Source organism: Euprymna scolopes, chromosome 31, assembly GCF_053919585.1.
Source record: "Euprymna scolopes isolate OS-2025 chromosome 31, ASM5391958v1, whole genome shotgun sequence".
NCBI lineage: Eukaryota > Metazoa > Mollusca > Cephalopoda > Sepiida > Sepiolidae > Euprymna > Euprymna scolopes.
In genome coordinates this window covers 88,392,799-88,417,548 of record NC_136512.1, presented here as the reverse complement: position 1 = coordinate 88,417,548, position 24,750 = coordinate 88,392,799, and the positions used below count along the sequence as shown (strand labels likewise).

At 31.4% G+C, this 24,750-nt stretch overlaps 1 protein-coding gene across 5 annotated transcripts in view; it reads right to left on the bottom strand.

Moving 5' to 3' along the window:
- LOC145255841 (phosphatidylinositol 4-kinase alpha-like) overlaps positions 1-24,750 on the bottom strand; it is a 272,694-nt gene that overhangs the window by 77,741 nt on the left and 170,203 nt on the right. For 2 of the 5 annotated variants that reach the window (XM_080114575.1, XM_080114577.1), the window contains 3 exons: positions 20,334-20,461; positions 15,545-15,682; positions 4,598-4,615 (listed from right to left, as the gene is read on the bottom strand). In XM_080114575.1, coding sequence (XP_079970701.1) covers positions 4,598-4,615; positions 15,545-15,682; positions 20,334-20,461 — 284 coding nt within the window. The remainder of the gene's footprint in view (positions 1-4,597; positions 4,616-15,544; positions 15,683-20,333; positions 20,462-24,750) is intronic. The other 3 variants (XM_080114578.1, XM_080114576.1, XM_080114579.1) reach the window with 2 other exon arrangements.

Here is a 24,750-nt window from a genome sequence, read left to right as displayed (position 1 = left end):
TTTTTTATTCATTTAGCTTTTACTATGTATCCAGTTTATGGCCCAATCTTTTGTTTCTTTTGCATTGACATCATCCGACAAATTACATTAACAGGTGGAAGATGCCAAAGTGAAGAATCCAAAATGCAGCATCCATCCCGATGTTAAGAATTGCTTTTTGTTAAAAAAAATGGCTTTTTAAATAGAAATACATTCTTAACATGGGGAAAAAGGGGATGATTCATGTTGACATGTTAAAAATCATTTTTGGTTTAAAAAAAAAAAAATTTTTTTTTTTTTTTTTGATTTAGTGAATTTCATGCTTGGATTGAAATATGTCTTCAGACAGCTGATTAGACAGATGCTTCAATATCTTCCAGCTGCTTATATAAGCTGCCAGAAGATGCTGACACAGAGTTGTCAAAAGATTGGTTCGTAAAGTATATACATACTTTGTGTTCCAACTTAATAATAAATCATGGAGTTAATATTTGTTTTAAAAAAGAGTTTTTACTTTATTCAAACTACTGTTCTAATCTAGTTTTAATGTTTTGCCCAATGTAATCTCTGACTTTCTTCATGTGAATCTCATCTTACTCACAAATCTTTAGATCAAGCTGTGTAAGGTTGAAGGCTCAATCTTCAGTGCAACCGACATTAAGAATACAAGTACATATTACTTAAGACTTCTATCCGATCACGCACGGTTACTGGAATGAGACCAAGTTACACCTGTGACTGAAATAAAGAATTCTATCAGAAATTCCATACAGATTCCATAGCTGCACCTGAGAAAGTTTGGGGGTTACCTTGATCAAAACATAGATAAAATAACATCCAAGATGAGAATAGTAATTCAAATAATCCTCATCCCAAAAATAATGAAAGAAGAGAAGTTTTTATCACATTTCAATAAGATGTTGGATAAGTTGGACACACTGAGCTTATTAACCTCCTCTCCACAAGGTTAGACACAAGGTCATGTGAGATTTTGAAAATAAAGTGTACTTAGAAAAGTATACTTTATCTTATAAAAAGTTGTTCACATATTTCTGCATGTCAGTACAGTCAGGGAAACAGACACCTGGGAGGGAATTCCAAAGTCTAGCAGTTTGAGGGCAGAAGCTATTTGAATTGAAAGCTTTATAGCATCTAGGAATCTCTACAGTGTGTGGGAGAGATTTTGCTGCTTGAGGGGTTTGCCAGAGATAGCTATGTCGAGGGGGTACAAGTGCTTTGAGTGTGTCAGAGTACATTTTATGAAAATACTTGTAAAACAGGCACAGGGATGCCACATTTCGTCAATGGGACAGAGATTGGAGTTTGGTTGCAAGTGTGGGACCTATTAGGTTGCAGACGCTTTTTTTTTTTTTTTTAACCTTGTATAGGAGTGAGAGACCAATGACAGATGCACCAGCCTAGATGTGACAACAATCCTCCATGCATGGGTGAATAGTGGCTTTGAAGAGATACTGGATACTCTCGGGTGTGAGTAACCTTCCAGCACTGAGAGAAATAATAACCAAATACTTTCGGGTAGCGTATCATTAGCCATAGCAATCGGTGGTTGAGAAAGTTTCTTGTAGTTATTGAAGAAAAGAAGTTTAGTATTGGCAGCATTGAACAATATCACCTACTACAGACTGGAAGTCTTCCTCTAAGCTTTTAGCCATTCCTAGTAGTCAGGCAATTAACAATAAACTAAACTCTTCTCAAAGAGAGAAGGTAAAGCCTGGGAGAATCTTGCTGCCCAACTCCCTACATAGTACCCCTGTAGCTTATGTCCCTGATAGTAGCCCCTACATCAAAGTGGCAATGTGTCTTGTTTGGGGTGAAAATGTAAAAAAGGACCTCCTAGAACTGCACCGAACTAAACATGCACTATTCTAAAGCAATATCACCAACTAAAAAAAGCTGTTGGATCGATTATCTCGGACATATTCTCGACTGGTCTGACCAACACTCACTTGAGTTGTGCCAGTGCGATAAAAAATGCATGAACACCTGTAAAATATACCGGTAGTGATAGCCGAGTTTAACTCAAGTACATACTTTGTCACTCCTTAAATTAGTATGTATGCATGATTCACCTTCCACCAAATAAACTGCCCTGTTCTTCAAAGGGCTTGCTTTTATGCAGCCCAAGGTCATCTAATTTGCATATGAACAGCAAGAATTCACATTACTTCAATGCAACTGTTGAGGATAAAAATCAACTGTGTCATGTTGGTTTCCCAACAGTTTGCCAAGAATGCATTTTTTCTGAAAATGTTATTTTGATTCATAAACTACTGTGGTGTTTTTTGTTTTAAGTCATTGCAAAAATGTTTTACAAAATACTGAGTTTGTATTGAAATAATTTTAAAACAATTGTAAACTGCTATAAACTTTCATTTGGAATAAGTTCAAAAGATATTTTTAAAAACAAATACTTTAAGTTCTGTTGTGTTCTAGAAAAAATATTGAGCTTTTATTCCCTTTGCGATTCCTGAATTCAATTTTGAGTATATTTTAAAGTGAATTTTAGATATAATTATATTTTAATGCATGCATATATATATATCATATCCATGTGAATTTATGTCTATATTAAAAACTAAGTGAATCCTTACTGTGTTTCTATAAAAATGCTCAAAAAAGAGCTATTTATTAGGTATAAATCTTTAATTTATACAAACATTTGGCTATCAATAATATATATATATATATATATATATAAAAGGATAATGGAAATCGTATTCCGACAAAATAGAGAAATAAAAGGAACAAACCGAGTTATGTGTTCATCACCATTTCATCTTTGTTTCATGCAGAGGAAGTCTTGAAATAAAGACGAAATGTTGATGAACACATAACTTGGTTTGTTTCTTTTATATATATATATATATATATATATATATATATATATATATATATATATATATATAAAATGTTAAAAGTCCACGTATGCTTCTAGGATAGTGATTTAAAGGTTATGAGGGTTTTTTGAAGCATGTGTTCTTTCAGGGTTTTTCTTTTTCTTTTCAATACTTTTTGTGACCAAGAATGGAGGTCCGCTTGAAATATAAAAAATAACAATAAAAATATTAAATACAAAAAGTAACATCGTTTGCCATGCTTTAAAAACCCCTCATAACCTTTAAATCACTATATAATGGTTGAAACTCCTGTATTTATTAAACAGTGCTCGATGAATGAGCAGAACATGTTTATAATATATTTTAAAAAAATCTTTACAATATTCCTTGTTTTTGAACCAATAAATCTCAAATTTTATTTTCGTGTCATTTAAATCACTTCATACACACACACATTATGTTTATTCATACAAACATTATTAGCTACATATGTGCATACATATTTCTTTAGCGACCTCTATTCGGAGATCCCACATGATCAGGCTACAGAGAAAATATTATTCTATAGAACTTGATCCAAGAACATTTTATACAAAAATTTTTTTTTATGTAGCTTTTACCAGTATATTAACGCCAAAAATTGACTTGAAATTAAAGATTCGACTAGTGAGTAATAAAAGGGTTACTTGATATGCTAATCCTAAACATTTGTCCTAACAATTGACGACTTGCTGTTGATCCTGCCCTCTCTACATGTCTTTAAGCTTTCCTCCATTTATAGCAGTTTCATTGTTCCATTTTTCCCTCTGGTAAAAGCTAGATATAAAAACACTTTAAAGAATGTTCTTGGACAAAGTTCTACTGAATATTTTCTCTGAAGCCTGACGATGTAAGATCTCTAAATAGAGATCACAACAGAAACATGTATAGACATATGTAGCTAATAATGTTTGCATAAATAAACACACAGATATATATATATACATATATATATATATATATTCCATATATATATATGTATATATATATTCCAGGTAGAAAGATATCCAAAAATTAATAATTGAATTTCAACAAAGGTCGTTGATAGTGCTCAATCAAAGAGAGCAAATTATATTTTTTTACTGTATTTACATAAAGAACAATTTATATATATATATATATATATATATATATATATATATATATATATATATATATATATATATATATTTTGTGTGGGTGAAGTGATTTAAGCGACGCAAAATGAAAAATTTATAAGATTTATTGGTTCAAAAATGGGGAACACTGTAAAGATTTTTTTTTCTCAATCCAGAGAGTTGTGAAAATTCATATTTTCCTTTTCAGAGGAAATCAAAATCAAATTATATTAAAAAGAAACATGCTATTAAGTATAAAAATGGAATACATTAAAATTGTGAATGTGAAGAAAGTTTGAAGAGACAAGAGATAAAGTTTGAGGCGAATCAAAATTAATTTGAAACAAGAATCCAGTAAATGTCTTCAGTTAATTGAATAGATCTCACGTTATAAATTTCTGTAAAAATTGGTAAACATTCATAGGTTTATGTTAATATATATATATATATATATATATTGGTAATGGTGCAGAGAATTGTCACATCGCTGTGTCTATTTGGAAAATAAGTGGATCTGTGGAAAAATTTGATCAAGCTGGAAGTGACGTGAGATTTTGTAATAAACTAAGGAAAACTTGAGTGACGGGTTTTGCCAACTAAAATCCTAATCATGTGAAAACAAACCTGATTGTCCCGATCCAGCTGGGAAAAGAAAGACCGAGAAATAACATGTAAGTAAAACAATAGCGGATCTGAACGCTTCAGTTTCAATAACGTTATATACTTGAATGAGAATTCTGATTTTCTAATTCAACTATATATAATTAAGCGATCATTTAATCCGAGGGGCTGGATATAAACAAAGAATACCACAAAATGAAAACTGAGACTCATTTAGGAGACAAACCTGTTCCTCAGAAGTGGGAATTCTGGTTTTTTCTAAAGTGTTATATATTAGGATCCTATGCCAGTTAGTAGAGATTATGTTAACTAGTATGAATTTTTGCAAGGGTCACATTAAGTAAATGTCAGGATAATCTGGCATTAAACAACTAGTGTGATTGGGGTGGGAGGTTCAAAGGTTAACTCCTTAGACAAAACGCACTAGAAATGCAGGTGTCGAATGATATTATTTAGAGCTTATGTCACGTGTTTGGAGAAGAGAACACAGTTTTTAAGCAGTTGGAACCGGGAGGCGAGATAGATGAGATGCGTCAAAGTGTGAGAGAATCTAAGTGAATATTGCTTTGATACTCTATCCATACACCAACCATTTTACGGCTAATAAAGAAACTAATTAATAAACAAAGTAATTTATGTGGTCTCTCTCCCAAAGAATGAACTTTCTAATAAAACCTTTGAAACTTCAGCAAGTCTTCGTTGTGTTTCTATGCAGGAGTAGATTTGTCTTAAGTTAAACAGAAGCTCAACAACCACGAGAGGATCGTGACCTACACATGGAAAAGCGACCATAAAAAAATGAAGACTGGTGACCGCGCATGTATGTAAAAAGACTGTCTATTGTTTCTTGATTGTTGACTTGTGAAAGCATACACATGCAAAAGTATGTGTCTGTTAGAAACAACATGTGAAAACTATTTGTTTAATGCTTAATGTGAAATGCCATACAAGTGGTCAAGACAATGTTCATGTTAGGAAGTCCATTGGTTCTGTTCCAGAATTCCCCTAATGTTAAAACAAACAAAAATTTTAAAAAATCCTGTATGATGTACGTACCCATGACAAAAGAGAAATACTATATTCCAAAAATCATGTAAATTGATCAAGCAGTTTTATTTTTAAATAAGAAAATCAAATTTTATGAATAACAGAAGAGCGGTGATCTTGTCCATCATTTTAAAAACGATCTTTAAAAAATAAAGGGAGATAACTCAATTAAAATAAAGGGAGATAACTCAATTAAAATAAAGGGAGATAACTCAATTAAAATAAAGGGAGATAACTCAATTAAAATAAAGGGAGATAACTCAATTAAAATAAAGGGAGATAACTCAATTAAAATTTGTGAGATATGTTGTAATGCCTATGAATTCTCATAACTCCCTTAAAAATGATTTTCTTTCTAAAAATAAAACCACTTCATCAATTTACAGAATTTTTTTAATATGATATTTTCGTTTCATCACAAGTATATACATCAGGAAGAATTTAAAAAAGATTTTTGTTTTTAAATATAGGAGGAACTTTGGACTTAAGACACAAATTCATATCTTGTAGGTCTCATTTTTTTTTTTTTTTTTTAACTTTGTGGTATTATTTGTTTACATCCAGCCCCTCGGACTAAATAACTTGTTTAATAATATTATCTGTGCAAACAATAGCCTCAACCAAAAATAGCAGATTAATACATAATATGCTGTATATTGTCAGAAATAAATATTCAATATTATAAAGATAAAAAAAAAAAATTCAACTATAAAACACTATTGTGGGGATAAAAAACATTACAGTGAATGGAATGACCACGGAAATGAAGTGTTCAAATCAGTCATTATTCATTATTGTTATAAAGCTCTCACTCAACTTAAAATTGATATGTGAATGATCGTTTTTAAGAGGATTTTTATGGAAATGCTGAGAAATTTTTTTTTTTTGGTTATACATAGCTAGAAAATTCTGATTGTTATAAATAAATGCTTACAGGGGCATTATTAGACAAGGCTTGTATTAAGGAGAGATGGAGAATTTTTTTTTTGGGGTTATAAAAATTAATTATAAAATTTGGCTAGAAAATTCTGACTATTATGAATAAATGCTTGCACGGGTGTTATTAGACAAGGCTTGTATTAAGGAGAGGTGGAGAAATTTTTTTGGGGGTGGTTATACATAGCTAGAAAATTCTAACTGTTATAAATAAATGCTTGCACAGGTGTTATTAGACAAGGCTTGTATTAAGGAGAGGTGGAGAAACACGATTTATACTGAGCAAATCAAGTATTAATTTTTAATGAAAAACAAGACTACAAACGAGTGTTATACAAGGAAAAAAAGGGAGTATTATACATAAAGATTATTTACTGATAGAAAAGTCTTGAAAATATACATTTATTTGAAATTTTTTGCTTATTTTCAATTTTATTTTTACAATATTTCGGCCAACATCCAACCTTTTTTAGGTGCATCTTTCTTGAACACGAGAGTCTATATGAAATTTGATATAAGATTCTTGAGTTTGACAAGATGCACCTGAAGATGGTTGGATGTTACGTCGAACAAAACATCGTGAGAATAACGTCCAGGATGAGAACAGTGGCCTAAATAATTTCAATAACTAATTCTGAAAAATTCTGGAACAAAACGTTTTGGATATTTTTTAAATATTACAAAAAATACCTAATGATTATAAATATGAAATGAAACTGTCAATTATATATTTTTGCATTAAAAATGATAAATGATGAAAGTTATTTTATTATTGGAATCCTTTGAGAGGAATAATTTGTATATTTATTTGCGGACTTTTATCTTCATAGTTGTTTCATGACGTTTTAACCAACTATTCCTCTGGCCTTCGTCAGGCGCTAAACCGCGACGGGATAGGATTGAGGAGAGTCTTAATTGTATCCTTAGTAATTACTGCCTTCCATTGTCGTCTCACCATGTTTTTGTCCAATTAATTCTCTGACCAGTTTTAGGTAGGATTGAAACCACCATCTTCAGACAATGCTCACCTGTAACCGTAGCGATTCAACTCTATCATATCCCGTCACAGTTAACCACCTGACAAAGGCTAGAGGAATAGTTGGCCGAAATATTGTGAAACAATTATGAAGATGAGGATAACAGTCCACAAATAAATGAACAAAGGATGAAAGTTGTTGGCCAAAAAGAACATTGCTGTACTGAAACTCCCTATTCTTTTTATAAAAGGAACTCGTTTTGAAAACGGGAAAGCCATCAAAAGCGTTTCCAGGAAAGGTCATCTGACAAAAAAAAAAATACTTCCATACGATGAAGTATTGGAAAATCCATTAAACTCTAAAGACATTGATAGTCTTTCTCTACCATATCACTATTTTTATGGTAGGTGTTCGACTGAGCTCAAATCTCTGGTTCCAACCTGTAAAACATCCACAGCAAGAACTCGTAAGGTCTACCACCACAGCATAGAACCTTTATATCTTCATCTGTGAACCTAAAATCAAATGGAATTTCGATGAAAAGTGCCCCCCCCCCAAAGAACTGCCCATCTGTGGACTACAATACTGTAGAACTTCTTCCCTGCTGAATACAACATTATTCTTGTTTTAGTCTCCAAGTCCAATGTTAACAAATTCTTGTCGAATCATCTTAAAAAAACAAATCTTGCCCTTTTATCCCTCTGCTTCCAATCCTCTCATAGTATTGTTCAACAATCCTATTGATATTCTTATTAAACCTTATTCTCAAGTAGCCTTGGGGCTTTTGTAAATTGTGCCATACTATAGGCGATCAATCGGAAATCATAAGCATTACAAGACTGATCTTGCAAGTTTGGATTATTGTGGAGTTATCCGCCCTTGTTTCTTCAAGATGACAACACAGGAGTTCCTTTCTGCTTCTTCATAAAATTTGATTTTCTAAGTTAAAAATAAAAATACTTGATCAATTTATGTGATTTTTGGAATATGACATTTTCGTTCTGTCATGGGTACGTAGATTATACAGATTTTTTTTATTTTTGTGTTTTAATATTAGAGGAATTTTGGACAAAAATCGCATATTTAAAAAATTTTTTTTAAATATCTGTAACATGTAGTCACCGTCTTGAAAAACGGCTGCTACTTTAAATTTTCATGTAGCAAATGAATTTTTCAGAAAAGTATTATTTATGCCAGGCGCTGTGTCTGTAGCATAACACGAGGAATTCTTCATAACTATTGACTTAATCTACTGAAATACAAAAGAAACAATGACAGCAAAACCCATGCTGAAAAATCAGGAACGCAGGCTCGGTTGCAACATCTTATTAACAAGGCAACATTACTTCACATGATAAAGCTGACATGTCACAACATAGTTTTTTTGTGCTTTTTTTTTTTAAACACCTTAAGTTGAGCAACAGACAATATGGCAGCAAGGGGATGGGGAACATTTGCCATCTCATTTTTTTTTTCTTTTTCCTACTAAAGATAATGAGGGAAAGATCAGAACTGGAAAATCATGACTGAAAGCAAAGTCGTATTAGAAGCAGATGTTGAGGACTATAAACACCATGCCCAATAAGGATTAGAAGTTCTTGTCCAGAATTCAACCTATATCAAAAAACAAAAATGTAGAAAAATCTGTATAATGTATGTATATGTGAAAAAAACCCGAAGATATCAGATTCCAAAAATCACATAAATTGATTAAGTAGTTTTATTCTTACAAATAAAATCATTTTTTTTATGAGTATCTGTTTTGCACGTTATTTTAAAGAAAAAAAAATGTTGAGAAATAAAAAGAGATAACTCAACAATCATTCATATTTACTAGATTTTTTTGTTGTAATGCCTATAAATTCCTATTAAACACTTCAACATGACTTTCTTTATAAAAATAAAACTACTTGAATAATTATATGTGATTTTTGGAATATATTTTAATTTTGTCATGGGTACGTAGATCATACAGAATTTTCTTAACTTTTGTGTTTTAATATTGGGTGAATTCCGGACAAGAATCGGATTAGACAATGTCAGCAAATATGGAACACACTTTAAACTTCTGAATACTATATGTCTATTGGGTAGATATATTTGAAAATCTTCCGTAGCTGACAACATTTTTACATAACTTTAATTCTTAATGGCTAATAATGTCCGAAATTGCACTGACTAGAAGTGCTGTTCATTTTCTCATATCTTACAACATAACCTTTTTTTAAATCCATTGAAAAGGAAATAACTCTTACCTATCCTAACATTTACATCCGGATCATAATAACTGCTTCAGTATCCGTTTATACGATCATGTACATCAATTCTATTACTATGAAACTCACTATATTTTTTCTCAAGTTTTATTGAATATACCTGATTTATTATTATTATTATTATTATTATTTATGATTTATTATTATTATTAAATTTGCATTTTGTTTGTTTAGATTGAGGTTAACTATTTTTACACCAGATTCTCAACAAAAATTTGTAGATAACATCGATATTGAAAATAACATTCTTTCCATTTCAGAAATGCAGCATATACTTAAAATTTTAACGTTCATGCTTTCTTGTAAAAGAAAAAAAAAATTTTTTAAAATACAAAAATAAAATGAAAAAGTAAAAAGATTTCTTCCAGGTCATCAATGCAGCACATATTCCAAATTTTAACTTTGGTTTTAACTAAATCAGCCATCTTGAGAAAGTCTGAACAATAAAGATGAAATATTGATGAACGAGAGAAAAAGAGCAAAATAGAAGAACTGGTCAAACAATGTTGTTAAAATGGATGGAAGATCCACTATGACCAGACAGTTGGTTGCAGCGGTTTTGTGGGTCAGTTATTATGTAAAAATCTGACAAAAACAAATATGGTGGGCGCAGGAAGTATCCCATGCTCTGAAGGAAATTACAAGTGTGAGCTGCACCCAAATGGATTTGACTGGAAAAGAATTGGGTAGGAAATGAGATGAGGGATAAACTCCAAAGTAACTTTGAGATTTTGTGTCCGTCACAACATTTATTTAGGCTCACTATAATAGTTCAGATAATTTTTTAGGAGGGGGGGGGGGCTGGTATTTAAATGTAAACGTACTATCATAATTGCAATCTATTATGTAGGTGAGAGTTTTTTATGTTAAGGGAGGGATATCTTTATCAGTGAAAGGGTCTTCCAAGAGGTATAAAATTAAGTGGATGGGAGTATCTTTAAAAGTGAAAGAGTTCTCAAATTAAGTGGATGGGTTAATATAAGCGTGTTATCGACATGATGTACGAGTTATTAGTATTTAACTAATCCTATTAGTTCTTAATTAATAACGCTAGTCTATCAGAGAATGTGTGAATCAGTTAGGTTTAGATCTTTACTTTATATGATGGTTGTATAATTTAGGTTCCTAGATGTAAATCCAGCGAAGCACCTGTGTTTATTACAGGGTGCTCGATAAATGAACAGAGCATGTATATAGAATGTTTATTTATACATTGTAGCCAATAATGTCTGTATAAATAAACATGCTATATATATATATATATATATATATATATATATATATATCCTTATTTTGCTCAAGTGGCAAAAAAGCAAATTTTTTTTCATCTTCTGCAACATATGCTTTCATTTTCTCTTTATGGCAAATCAATATTGTCGTTTTTAAAATATCATTTCTTTATTTGTTTAATTTCATTAGCTTGACAAGAAAGTTCTTGTGGAATTTTTCATTTTGATTTCAAATGAAAAATTTTCAAATAAGTTTTCGTTATAATAACTCTATTTTAAAGAGTGTTTTTCCCTCTTTCTACTCGTTTAAATTATAATCGTTTTAAAACAATTATGTCTTCTTTTCAGAACGTTTTTTTTTTTTTTTTTTTTACATAGGCATCACCACTTATCAAGGCCAAAAAGCGTGTTGATTTTGTTTGAGCCAAGATATGTTCATCTGAATTTAAATTAAAACCTGCAAGAATTTTCTTGTCAACCTGATAGTTCAAAATCTTAATTTATGAAACCATGAAATATTATGAATCTCTCAAGTGATATTAAGAAAAAGAAAAAAAAAAACTCACCCCAATTCCAACAGAGATTAAAATTCCTTGACTGACGATCAAGCGCTTATTGTTTGAAGGAATGACTGATTTAACAGATATCAGTCAAACATCATCATTATCATATTTGATCTAACATTCGTTTTATATACTGCCATGCATTTGATGGCTTTTAGGTTATGATTTCCAAACTAATTTATCTCTGGACAGGTCTTTATTTATCCCTTCTTTCTCTCAAGTTCATTCTTATCACTTCGACCCATGTTCTACACTGACTAACCTAAAAACTTATCAATTCTTTCAATGTGGCCATACCATCAAAGTCTCCTGTTCTGAACACATTTCCCTATACTGTTCAGATTTAATCTTCCCGAGATAATCTGATCTAAACTTCTCTTTAAGACGTAGATTCATCATTTCTCTCCAGGCAACACATCCTCAACACTCACTGGCCGCTTACACACATCATCACATTGTGTAGATATGCCTGACAGACTCTTCCTTTGGTCGACAGCATTAATTCTTTGCTGTTTAGTAATGGAAGAAGTTAATTCAACTTAGTCTATCAACTTCTAATTCTGGCATTCACACTAGCACCTGCTCCTCCCTGTGCTCCAATGGCATCACCAAGGTAACAAAACTTATTGACAAACTCAATATCTTTGCCATCCAGATATAGTTTCTCCACATCAGTTTTCATCTGTCTAATTTCTGTTATACTTCTTGCTGCACTTCACAGGCATCCAATGATTACAGATAACAGAGAGGAAAAAAAAAAAAATCAAAAAAAAAAAATCGAGGAGTTGCAGACATCCGATTCCATTACCACAAAATGGAGCAGGGGAACTTTCTTCTTTCTGGGTATTTTCAAACACTACAGTTATTGATCATCACTTTGGTGTTGTTAACATTCACTTTCCGTAACATTCCTCCAAATCTTTAAGCAGATTTTCCACTGTTTCACAGACAAGTATAAAATATTCAGTAGACAGCATCTTTTCCAAACTCTTTGGACGATAGTTCTAAGAGACAAATATAAAGCAATGGACTCAGTATAGAACTATCATGCATTCCTACTTGAACATTAAAGCTGTCATGAAATATACTAGTCAATCAAATATAACTTTGAGCATTTCTGAACATTGCTTGAACAACCTTGATGAACCACTAATTTATGCAAAGCCTACCAGACAACATATAAGTCAACACCAATTTAAAATTAATTCCAAAAAGAAACGGTAAGAGTTAGAGTTTTTTGGTTTAGGAAAGAGACGATACGATATTCAGAAGCTTCAAAGATGTTCCACAACGTTTAAAGCTTTCAATTCAAGCAAAAAAAAAAGAAAAATAAAAGGCCAGTTACATTACATGTTTCGAACAGTTTTTCGCATCTTAATTGTCATCATTTTCATAAAATTACAGTCATTGTACTCTCTAGCCTTCTCCAGGTGTTTTTTTTAAGTTATTAATCCTATTCATTTTATTGTCCCTTTAAAGGGAGTCACTAAGCAACCTTCTTTCAGAACCTTCAATAATACTTAGAATATAGGATTCTAAAATAAACAATTATGATTAAAAGTTTTTACAAGTCTCCATATTTTTTTTTTCAAACAACTTCTGCTTTGTTAAGAAATAATATTTATAAAATATTGGCTAATGTCAGGCGTAGTTATGAGGACATTATAAATTTTACTGGGGAAAAACCTTAAAGTTTTGAATATATATTTTAGCATTAAAGAAAATGAAAAGTTATATTAATCTAAGTATACAATTTGAGGCGGTTTATACTGAAATGTATGCATACATAAAAAATGAGTTAAAAAGAATCTCTTTGAAACAATTTACTGAAATAAGAATCTTAGTTGCTATCACAGGCCAGCTTGTTTAATGTGTGAAAATGGGTAACTTTAATAACTTTTTTTTTTGGTTACTTTGATATTTGGATGCAAACAAAATATATTTTCTCTTTATAAAATGGACAGTCTTTAGTGAAATAATTAAAAAAAATTTTTTTTTTACATAGGAGTCACCACTTATCAAGGCCCGGAGGCCACTCAAGGATAAGAGTTAATGAGTGTGCAGTAGTCAATGGGACAATATCGTAGTAATCATTAGTAGTGGAAATTTGATAGATTGGATTACTTAAGGGGACGGCTCATCAAGAACTTGTTTACATTGGACTTGAAGACAACTATATTGTAGTCAACTGGAAAGCAGGCAAACGGAAGAAAGTTCTAAGAAAGAAGCTTTGTTCATGGAATCTACATTTAGGTTTAGGAACAAATAAAAAATGGGAGTAAATTATTGACAGTGGTTTCAGCTAGACCAGTGTTTCTTGTGGAAGTTTGGTGAGTGGGCACCATAGATCGGAGTTCAGATGAGCACTTGCCATGAAAATAACGATAAAGGTGAGACAGGCTTGCAATGTCTCTTCTGTGGGAAAGAGGTTGTAGGGAAGAGAAAAGCCCCCCTCCCCACTAGATTGCAAAGTCTAATTTGAGTGATTAGAGTTTTAAATGAAAAAAATGTTTAGCCTACTTACTCAGATGGAATAATTTATAAGAATTTAAAATTAAAAAGAGTCTTTACCATGAAAAATATTGTTTTAATATCGACAATATCGTTTGCAACTATTTCTACATGCTGTGCATAAAAAATAATCAACATTTTGCCATCGAAAAGAACGCAGTTAATATTCCTTGGTTATATCTTGTTCAACTCAGAAACCTTTCTGTCAAACTTGACAATCTTTTCACAAAGACATGTGGCGTAGTGGATAAAGTACTTAGTAAATTCAATTGTAAGTTACTCTCTCTTCTGAAGGTTAAAAGTTCAATCCTCAATGCAGGTGACACTTAAAATACAATTGCGAATTACTTAGGACTTGGAAATTAATAATAGAAGTAATCATAATTTGTCCTACAAAAAGACATGGTGATCCCTGAGAAGTGGGGGCATCATCTGGACATACACTGACAGGGCACAAAGATTACTGGAATCCTAACGAGGCTTATTGTTATTGAAATTTCAGAGAAATGCAAATGACCATTATTAGCAATAATTTAATGGTAAACAGCTGTTACGATAACGTTAAATGATTTGCAATTTGGATCGAAAGGAGTGAATACTAGAAATTTGGGGGAACTTTTTGTCACTTGACTTTATTGTTTTTCTTTTGGTGGAGGAAACCTGAAAAATGTTTAGCTTTTGAAAAGAGAAAAATATTGTTTGTAACTAAAAAGCACTTGAAGAAGGCTTAGAGAGTAGAAAGGCTGAAGCGTCGTGAAAATGGCAGCAATTAAGATGGGAGACCGGAACGAAAAATGTAAATCAAAATATCTCAGAAATGGTGTTAAGACTGACTATGGAAATGAAAGATGCGAGATAGAGAGCAAAAAGATGCGAGAGAGAGAGAGAAAAGATGAGAGAGAGAGAAAGAAAAAAGATGAGAGAGAGAGAAAGAAAAAAGATGAGAGAGAGAGAGAGAAAGAAAAAAGATGAGAGAGAGAGAGAAAGAAAAAAGATGAGAGAGAGAGAGAGAAAGAAAAAAGATGAGAGAGAGAGAGAGAAAGAAAAAAGATGAGAGAGAGAGAGAAAAGATGAGAGAGAGAGAGAAAAGATGAGAGAGAGAGAGAAAAGATGAGAGAGAGAGAGAAAAGATGAGAGAGAGAGAGAAAAGATGAGAGAGAGAGAGAAAAGATGAGAGAGAAAAGATGAGAGAGAGAGAGAAAAGATGAGAGAAAAAAAGAAAAGAAGAGAGAGAGAGAGGGGTAAGAGGAAAAAAAGAGAAGCAGATTAGAGCCAACGAATAGCAGCAATTTCCTCTTTTTCTCACTCTAGAAAAGTGAGAGAGAGAATGAGAGAGAGAGAGAGAGAGAAAAAGCAGTAATGACGTGGAGCAGATGCGAGGGGTTAGGGTTAGGGTTAGAACATTACATACTGGTTGATCGCTTGGAATGTACTGACACCCCACTATTGATTGTGTTCATCCAGCCACTCGAAGATTGAGAAGTTCTTGAATCGGAGGAATACCCAGCACTGGGCAACTGACACGGGTTCAAACTAACAGAATCTGTCGCTAGAGGGTAGATAAAAAAATAAAAATAAAAAAAGGAAAAGAGAAAGAAAGACAAAAAAAAAAAAATGGAAAAACAGAAAAAGAAAACGTTAATACAAAACAAACAACAAAGAAATAACAAAAATATTAAAGAAAAAGAAATGAACAAGAAATGATTGCCTCATTCTGCAAATTTTTTTTCATAAACATTTAAAAATGAAATCTTGAATTCTGCAAATTTTATTTCATAAACATTTAAAAATGAAATCTCGAATTCTGCAAATTTTATTTCATAAACATTTAAAAATGAAATCTCGAATTCTGCAAATTTTATTTCATAAACATTTAAAAATGAAATCTCGAATTCTGCAAATTTTATTTCATAAACATTTAAAAATGAAATCTCAAATTCTTTGTAAATACGAAGCACGTGCATCATCATTGGTTTAACACTCGCTTTACATACTGCCACATTTTGAAAATTGACTTCCAAATTATCTCTGGACAGGTCTTCATTTATCCCTCTTTTTCTCAGCTTCAACCTTATCACTTCATTTCATGTTTTTATAGACCTTCCTTCATCAACTGATACTGCTACCTCAACTGCTCTACACTTCATAAAATATACAGATATAAAAAAAAAGTATATTTAATACTTGCAGGTCCTAATTTCCGTAAATTTGGTTAGAGAAAAATAATAAATGTAACAACTAAACAATCCGCTTAATATTCTAATTTGAAATGTCAAAGGTTATTTAAGGACAAAATCAAATTAAAAATCACTTTTTTCAGAGATTTTCAGTGTAATACATCTTTTTCAAAGACTACTTGTTTTTTAGTATTATTTTTTTTCTTTATTTATTCTGGTGGTATTAACCATTTTTTTTATTTATTCTGGTGGTATTAACCATTTTTTAAAATTTATTCTGGTGGTATTAACCATTTTTTAAAGTTTATTCTGGTGGTATTAACCATTTTTTTAAAATTTATTCTGGTGGTATTAACCATTTTTTTTATTTATTCTGGTGGTATTAACCATTTTTAAAAATTTATTCTAGTGGTATTAACCATTTTTTAAAATTTATTCTGGTGGTATTAACCATTTTTTTTATTCTAGTGGTATTAACTATTTTTTTTATTTATTCTGGTGGTATTAACCATTTTTTTAATTTAATCTGCTGGTATTAACCATTTTTTTTATTTATTCTAGTGGTATTAACTATTTTTTTATTTATTCTAGTGGTATTAACTATTTTTTTATTTATTCTGGTGGTATTAACCATTTTTATTATATTTATTCTGGTGGTATTAACTATTTTTTTATTTATTCTGGTGGTATTAACCATTTTTTTATTTATTCTGGTGGTATTAACCATTTTTTTTATTTATTCTGGTGGTATTAACCATAAAAAGAGAAAAGGATACATCCAGTGTTATTGACGGTTACTGTCAATTTAAAGTCACTGAAAGGTTGATAATCTTTGTCATTTTACCATTAATGATTATGTTTTTTTGTCTATTTCAAATATTTTACAGATAATATTTTGGAAATTAATTATTAATAAGTATAGCATCGAACAATGTATGCAAGTTGTGAAATCGTTTTACCAAAATCAGGCAATAGTTTTGCGACAACATTATCTCTTGCTATGGCAATGTCAAATGGCCACCATGTTCCCCAGACTTGACTAGCATCGCCTTTCTTGTGGGGATATCTTAAAGAAAGAGACTATGTAAAAAAAACCCAAATCCTGCAAGAATTGAATGAAAACGTCAGGAACGAAATAAGGGAGTTAAATCGCAATCCAGAGATTCTGCAATCTGTTGTGAATAATGTTTTGGAAAGGGCAGAAATATGCGTAACTGAAAATGGGCAACATTTAAAAGACATTATTTTTCATGAATAAAGATTGTTTGAATTTTGAATTTTTTTTTTCTCATTTCCCAAAGTTTTAGATTGTGTTAAAATTACAGAAAGATATGGAAAATAAAGAATCTTTTTAAGTTCAAAACCCTTCAGTGACTTTTTGAACACCTTGTATTACATATATTATCAAAGATTTAGATCTAAAACAGGGAAGGTAATAGAGTCTGTCATTTTGGCAATTGGTACTTCGTTCTTATGACAGATTGAAAAAAATACTATAAGACATAATTTTCATGAAAAGTTCCAAGCGATCTTCTACCCAATCATTCCCCCCCCCCCCAATTTTTGGTTATTTCTACACGATACACAGCGACATTAAAGTGTTTTTCATACTTGAAAGTCAATTTTCATATGTAACGAATATTTATACGCACCACAAAAATTTAATATACATGCACCTCTGTTGTGGAAACACAGAACTTATTTTAAGGCTTTTCAAAACTTACTCCCTAAATGACTCAAGGATTTTTATGGCCTGGTTTCCAAATTCAGAAAAATTTAAGAAACTCAACGTCAGTGGGCTGGGCAATTAGTATAATGTATTTACGAAGCAGACAAAAAAAAGCAAATGTAGGCAATCAAATCTTGTGAAATGTTGAATAAGAAAAACAGGAAACCATTTTTTTTTTTTTAAATAAAAAAAAGCAAAGAACAGAATATAATAAAAGATCTAGCAAAAAAAAAAAAAAAAAAAAAAAAAAACATAAGCAAAAACTAAAAAACAATAAAGCACAAAAATGAAAAGAAGTTTTTATAGTCATCTAAACAAATATAACATCCTCACCTGGGTTGACCCAGCATACCCTTTTTTGGAAATCTGAGGAGCGTAAAATATTATAATATTCAAGCCGAGAAGAAAAGCACAGTTTCTGTTTGGACTGCAAGAGTTCTCGGATAGAAAATTGTTTGATTTCTCTGTGATCTTGATCAGAGGACTGCTGATTTGAACGAAGATTTTAGAGATGAGAGAAATTCTCTGGAGTATTGTCTGCGGAAACTTGTGTGCCATACTTGCTAGTGGGTAGTTATATGATACATTCTTTAAAAAACAAAAACAAACAATTGACTGGAGAGGAGATTGACTATTTTCTCCAAGCCAAATGCTGTCTTTTTTTTTTTTTTCTAAAATTTGTTCTTTTTGAACCGTCTTTTAATAATTCACTGCAAAAAAATTTGTAGTTTGTTTAAAAACTGATCATTAGGATGAAAAGAAGCTAACATTACTTGCAGAGCACAGGAAATAGAAATATTTTTATGATGTCGTAATGGCAAAGGCAACCTCTATATTTAGTTGGATAGCGACAATTTTTTTTCTTTTTGTACACACTGTTTTCTAAAATGAAGAAATTTTAGCATCTTATATTGAATTATTTGTATTATACAAAAAATTGTTTTTTATATCAGTGTGGGGAGAAAATAGATATATTTTTTTTACTTCTTGTCCAGAATTTTGCCGATATTAAAAAACAAAAAATTGTACGATGTATATACCCATGAACTGGAACAAATACACCGAGGACACTGAGAAGGAAGATGGGTTCCCTCTACCGTGCTAGAAGACTACTCACATCTGAGACTATCCTTTACCCCTACAAAGCCATTATTCACCCATGCATGGAGTATTGTTGTCACATCTGGTACATCTACCGCTATCACTAGTCTCTCTCTCTCTCTCTCTCTCTCTCTCTCTCTCGGATAGGGTCCAAAAAATAGTTTGCAATCTAAAAGGTCCTGCTTTGTCAACTAGACTCCAACCCCTGTCCCATCGCCGCAATGTTGCATCTCTGTGCTTATTTTACAAGTATTTTAATGGAATGTGCTCTGATTAACTCACTGCATTTGTGCACCCTCGATGTACATATCCCCGACAAGCCTATTTAGCAACAAAATCACACTCCATCACTGTTGAGGTCCCTAAATGCTAGAAAGCTTTCTACTCTAATTGTGTGTTCCCTCAAACAGCTAAACTTTGGAATTCCCTTTCTGCTACCTGCTTTCCTGATTGTACTAATATGCAGAAATTTAAATGTAATGTGAACCAACATCTTGTTAATCTTTCCTAAGCATGGTCCCAAATAGTAGCCCTACATCCAAGTGGTGATATTCCTTGTTTGGAGGTGAACATGAGTATTAAAAAAAAAGACAAAATTTTTAAATAACAATCAAATTTTACAAGTATCCAAGGAATAACTATTTTGTCCGCCATTTTGAAAAAAAAAACAAAAGGAGATAACTCAACAATAATTCATACTGGATAGGTTATCCTGTAATGCCTATGAATCCCCAATAATTGTTTAAAAGTGATTTTCCTTATGAAAATACAACTACTTGATAAATTTACGTGATTTTGGAATATGGTATTTTTTGTTTCATCACGGGTATGTACATAAATTTTAAAAAATTTTTTGTTTGTTAATATGGAGGGAATTCTAGACAAGAAGACTTTTTTTTTTAAATTCCAACTTGAATCTTTTTACTATTTTTATGTTAGAAAGAATGTATTATAAATATTTACATAAGTATTTGTTTTTAAGGCAATGCTTTTTTGATTAATCACACACAAAACATCCAGTTTCAAATTTTTTTTTTAAACAATCAAAATCATATAAAAATTTGCTTTTATACAAAAATTGTTCTTAAAAAATGAATCTGTTGAAACGAAAGCATTAAATAAAATATCAAAATGGCAGTAAAGATGGGAAGAAATAGTTATAAAAAAGAGATGGTGCCAAATATTAGAATTACCACAGAAAGGCAGGACGCTTGATCGTAAGTATTTCTTGTCAGCATGCATCAACTTCCAGAATTTGATGAGAGTGTTGATATCTTCCCGAAGTTCGGATCCACGCTGTGTAGGGCAAATTACAGGACCACTGAAACAAAAGAAAACTTTTTTTAAATGGAAATCCATGAAACCCCTTCTAATATAATGATCTATACTTTACAAATAGAATACTTAGTGTATATATATATATATATATATATATATATATATATATTTTTTTTTTTTTTTTTTTATTTATTTAAAACTATACAGAAGGCCAGAAAAAACTGGTCCTCCTTATGTTAGGCTTGAAACCGACGGTACCAATGTTTTTCTGACCTTCTGCACAGTTTTAAATAAATAAATATTAAGCTCTTATATTGAAAATCTTTCTTTGTAATCGAGCACTTTGTTGGAATTCTTTCTCATTAAACAGTAAACAAATATATACCAATTCCTTATTTAAGAAACTCAATGTAATTACAGAGCAATATAGAGAATAAATGGCAAAAACTATATTCCAAAATTCATGATGTTAACCACCTTATAATTTATTCCTTTAATTCAGTTGACTTATACAATTCTTGACAGTATCTGTTTCGTAGCACAAAATCACTTAATTATTATATCAATCAGTGAAATCAATCACTTAATAGATTCACTGATTGATATAATAATTAAGTGATTGATTTTGTGTTACGAAACAGATTCTATCAAGAATTGTAAATGTCAACTGAATTAAAGAAATAAATTATAAGATGGTCAACATCATGAATTTTGGAATATAGTTTTTTTCATTTATTCTATATATATATATATATATATGTGTGTGTGTGTGTGTTTATTTATACAAACATTATTAACTACATATGTGTATACATGTTTCTATAGTGACGTCTAGTTGGAGATCCTACATCAGGCTAGTAGTGCGACAGTACTTCTGGTATGTCTAGTCCAAGAACACTTGTTTTTATATAAAAAAAAAAAAAAGAAAAAAAAAGAGTTTATAAGAAAAGGGATATTTTTTATATATATATATATGTTTTTTGGAAGGGGGAATTTTTAAAATGATTTTTAGAATCCGCTCTATGAAGTACTATTTTATATTTATTGGCACAACAAGGATTCTCAACGAAATGCTGGCCAATAGCAAAGTATAAAGTTGAGAGGAAGGGAGACTCACACATCCTACCTAATCTTCGATGGAACATGCAAATGCAAAGAAGCCCACCCCACATAATCAGCATCACACTGGCATTTAAATTGATAAATAATATTACTATTTTGGATGTAAGGTAAACTATTCTTTTCACCCCCCCCCCCAAGGAAATGCAAGTCTAGTTGCATATACCAAATGCAAGGAAACAGTAGAAGCAATTAATAATACTTCTAACAATCTGTTTAGTAAATTTTGCACCATTATCCCCTATCCATGGTAATTTTAAATAAACAGGGCATTTTAAAAGCCATAATAAATTAGAGGATTTGAAATCTGCAACCTTTTTGTTAATACAGCCAATAATTAGGTTTTCTGGATAACCATTATTAATGAAAATTTCCCTGATCTTATCCAGTTCAGAGTCTAGTCTACTAGGTGAACAAATCATGACGCCTCTATGTACCAACGTTTGAATTAAGCCGATTTTTCACGATTTAGGTACAAAAGAAGATCAGTTCACATATAGGCCTGTAAAAGTCGAATTCCTGTAAATGGTAGTGAGAAAGCCACTTCTTGAATGTTCAACAACAGCATCCAAGAAGGGAAGAGTGTTATCTTTCTCACTTTCCATAGTGAACTGTAAAACCCCATGAATTGAAATCCAACTATTAAAAAATCAAACTCTAAAAAAATCAAACTCTAAAAAATGCAGACGATTCATTTTGCAATGTAAAAATAGCAAAAGTGTCGTCAACATATCTGACATACGTAGGGCGTTTAGTTTTAGAACTGAAAAAATGGATTCATAATAACCTACAAAGATATCAGCTAAAGTCGGGGGCCATATATATAAGTGAGAGAGTGTGTGTGTGTGTGTGTGTGTGAGGGCAACTCTCAACCTACACACTCAACAAATTTTTGATCTACAAATTGTAAATTAGATATATAGGGTATACAGATATATGGAAAACTTTTTAATCAGTTTTCATCTGGAAAAAAGAACTGCTAAGAGGTCAAAATTGAAAAATTGGTGCTTGGGGTACATCAGATTTTTATATACTTGTCAACAGTTTCATGACTACTTCTTTATGTTAAGTAGGTTTGAAAACACTTTTTAAAGATCATAGCAAGCTGGCCTAATGGTTATCATATTTGACTCACTGTCTTTAGGTTTTGACTTCAGCTGGAGTATTATTTTTTTTTTTTTTTACTTATGAGGATTGAACTGTTTAGGAAAAAGATAATACTTGTATGCACATTTCAGTTTCTTTCCGTTTTTTTTTTACTTAATTTTTTGAAAGGAATTTAATGTTACATTTCATACTGGGCAACGCCGGGTACATCTGTGAGTATATACAAGTGACCTTGTTTGTGTGTGATACAGTCTCTACCAAACTATAATATAACAATCTATAGAGAATTGGCTCTATAATAATAGATCCGAAATTTGCATAAATTAAAATATTATATTCAAGCGTATTTTTACAACTCGACAACACTGGACGACCTGCTAGTATATATATATATACATAGTAAGTTATAAAATGTATATGGCGATTAAGCTACACTGAATATTCCGCATTTCATCCACTCTAGGACTCTTCAGGCTTATACTAAGTATATATATATATATATATATATATATATACATACTCGGGTTTTTTTATATTCAAAAGTAATGGACTAATGAATTCAACGAGGTTGTTAGATAGTGCTCAATAAAAAGAGCTGATAATACTTGTTTATTGTTATATAAACATGCTTACATCCCGCTGCTACAAATAGCCACTTGTTTCAATCAAACAACAGATATCATCAGGCAGCGACTTGACTATTCAAAAGTTCAATGAATAATGAATGAATAATGGTTATTCATTGAACTTTTGAATAGTCAAGTCGCTGCCTGATGATATCTGTTGTTTGATTGAAACAAGTGGCTATTTGTAGCAGCGGGATGTGAGCATGTTTATATAACAATAAACAAGTATATATATATATATATATATATATATATATATATATATATATATACTTAGCAAAAATGGTAATCAGTAAAAACCTGAAGAAAATGCTTAATACTTGTTGCAGAGCAAACATATATTTTTTTATTTTATTACCGTTTTATCTGTTTAGTTACACGTTTCTGTTAATGAATCATATCAACGATCCAGCAACTTCTTAATTTCTCAACGACCTTTTACAGCAAATGCATTTAAATAGGTAAATCACCTAAATTGGATGTAACTTGGCTTACTTTAAGGGAACGCAGCTTAGTTACTCCGAACAAGGCCCCCCCGCCCAATCTGCATGTCAAATTCCATATGACACCGTGACAACAACTCAACAGCCCAATAGTGACAACTAACCACCTGCTTCCCGTATTTCCCTTTCTCTATTCAGCACTTACCTCCATCTTTTTCTCTCTCCACCTACCCCGGCCTCCAAAGTCTTATGCATCTTACATCATTCCCTCATATCTTCTCTTCCACCCTCTTCCCCCTCTCTCTCCTCTCCCTATACTCCAATCAGTGTTGTATCTGGCTGAAGTCTTTAAACTCAATTTCACCCCTGTTTGATGTTTATTTTATTATTAAAACTTAAATGTTGTCAGATCAAAATTGAGACCCCCACCCCTTTTTTCCTTTGTCTTCTAATATCGTCTTTCCAAATCATAGTAACCACTTCTGTTCAAGTCTGACGAAGTTGCTGGATTGTTGATACGATTCGGTAACAAAAACGTCTGTAAATAAACAGATAAAATGGTACTAATATATATATATGTAAAATTTTAAACACAGAACAAATAGTAAGAGAATAATTGAAAAAAAAAAACAGGTTAAAAACTAAATTAAATCAAAGAAATAGTTATCTATATATATAAAAGCGAAAATGTGTGTATGGATGTTCGCTTTTTGTATGTCCAAGAAAGGCTTTTTTCAGAGAAGCGGCTGGTCGGCTCACAACTTCTTAAAACTTTTTATATCACATATAAATCATAATATCTCCGAGTTAACAACGGAGCTCGCCTGTCTATTTAATTTGCTCGACTTCGGGAAGATAAATATTCAACAGTTTTCGCTCTCCGCATGTGGATTAGGCTTTTTCCTATAATAAAAACGACACTAATTCTGGCGTTATTTTTCCGGTCGCCATCGCCGGAAGTGGAAATATTTTCCTTACATCAGACAATTGCTATTCAATTTGGACAAGAGGAGCTGCCCCCCCCCCAACATTTTGAG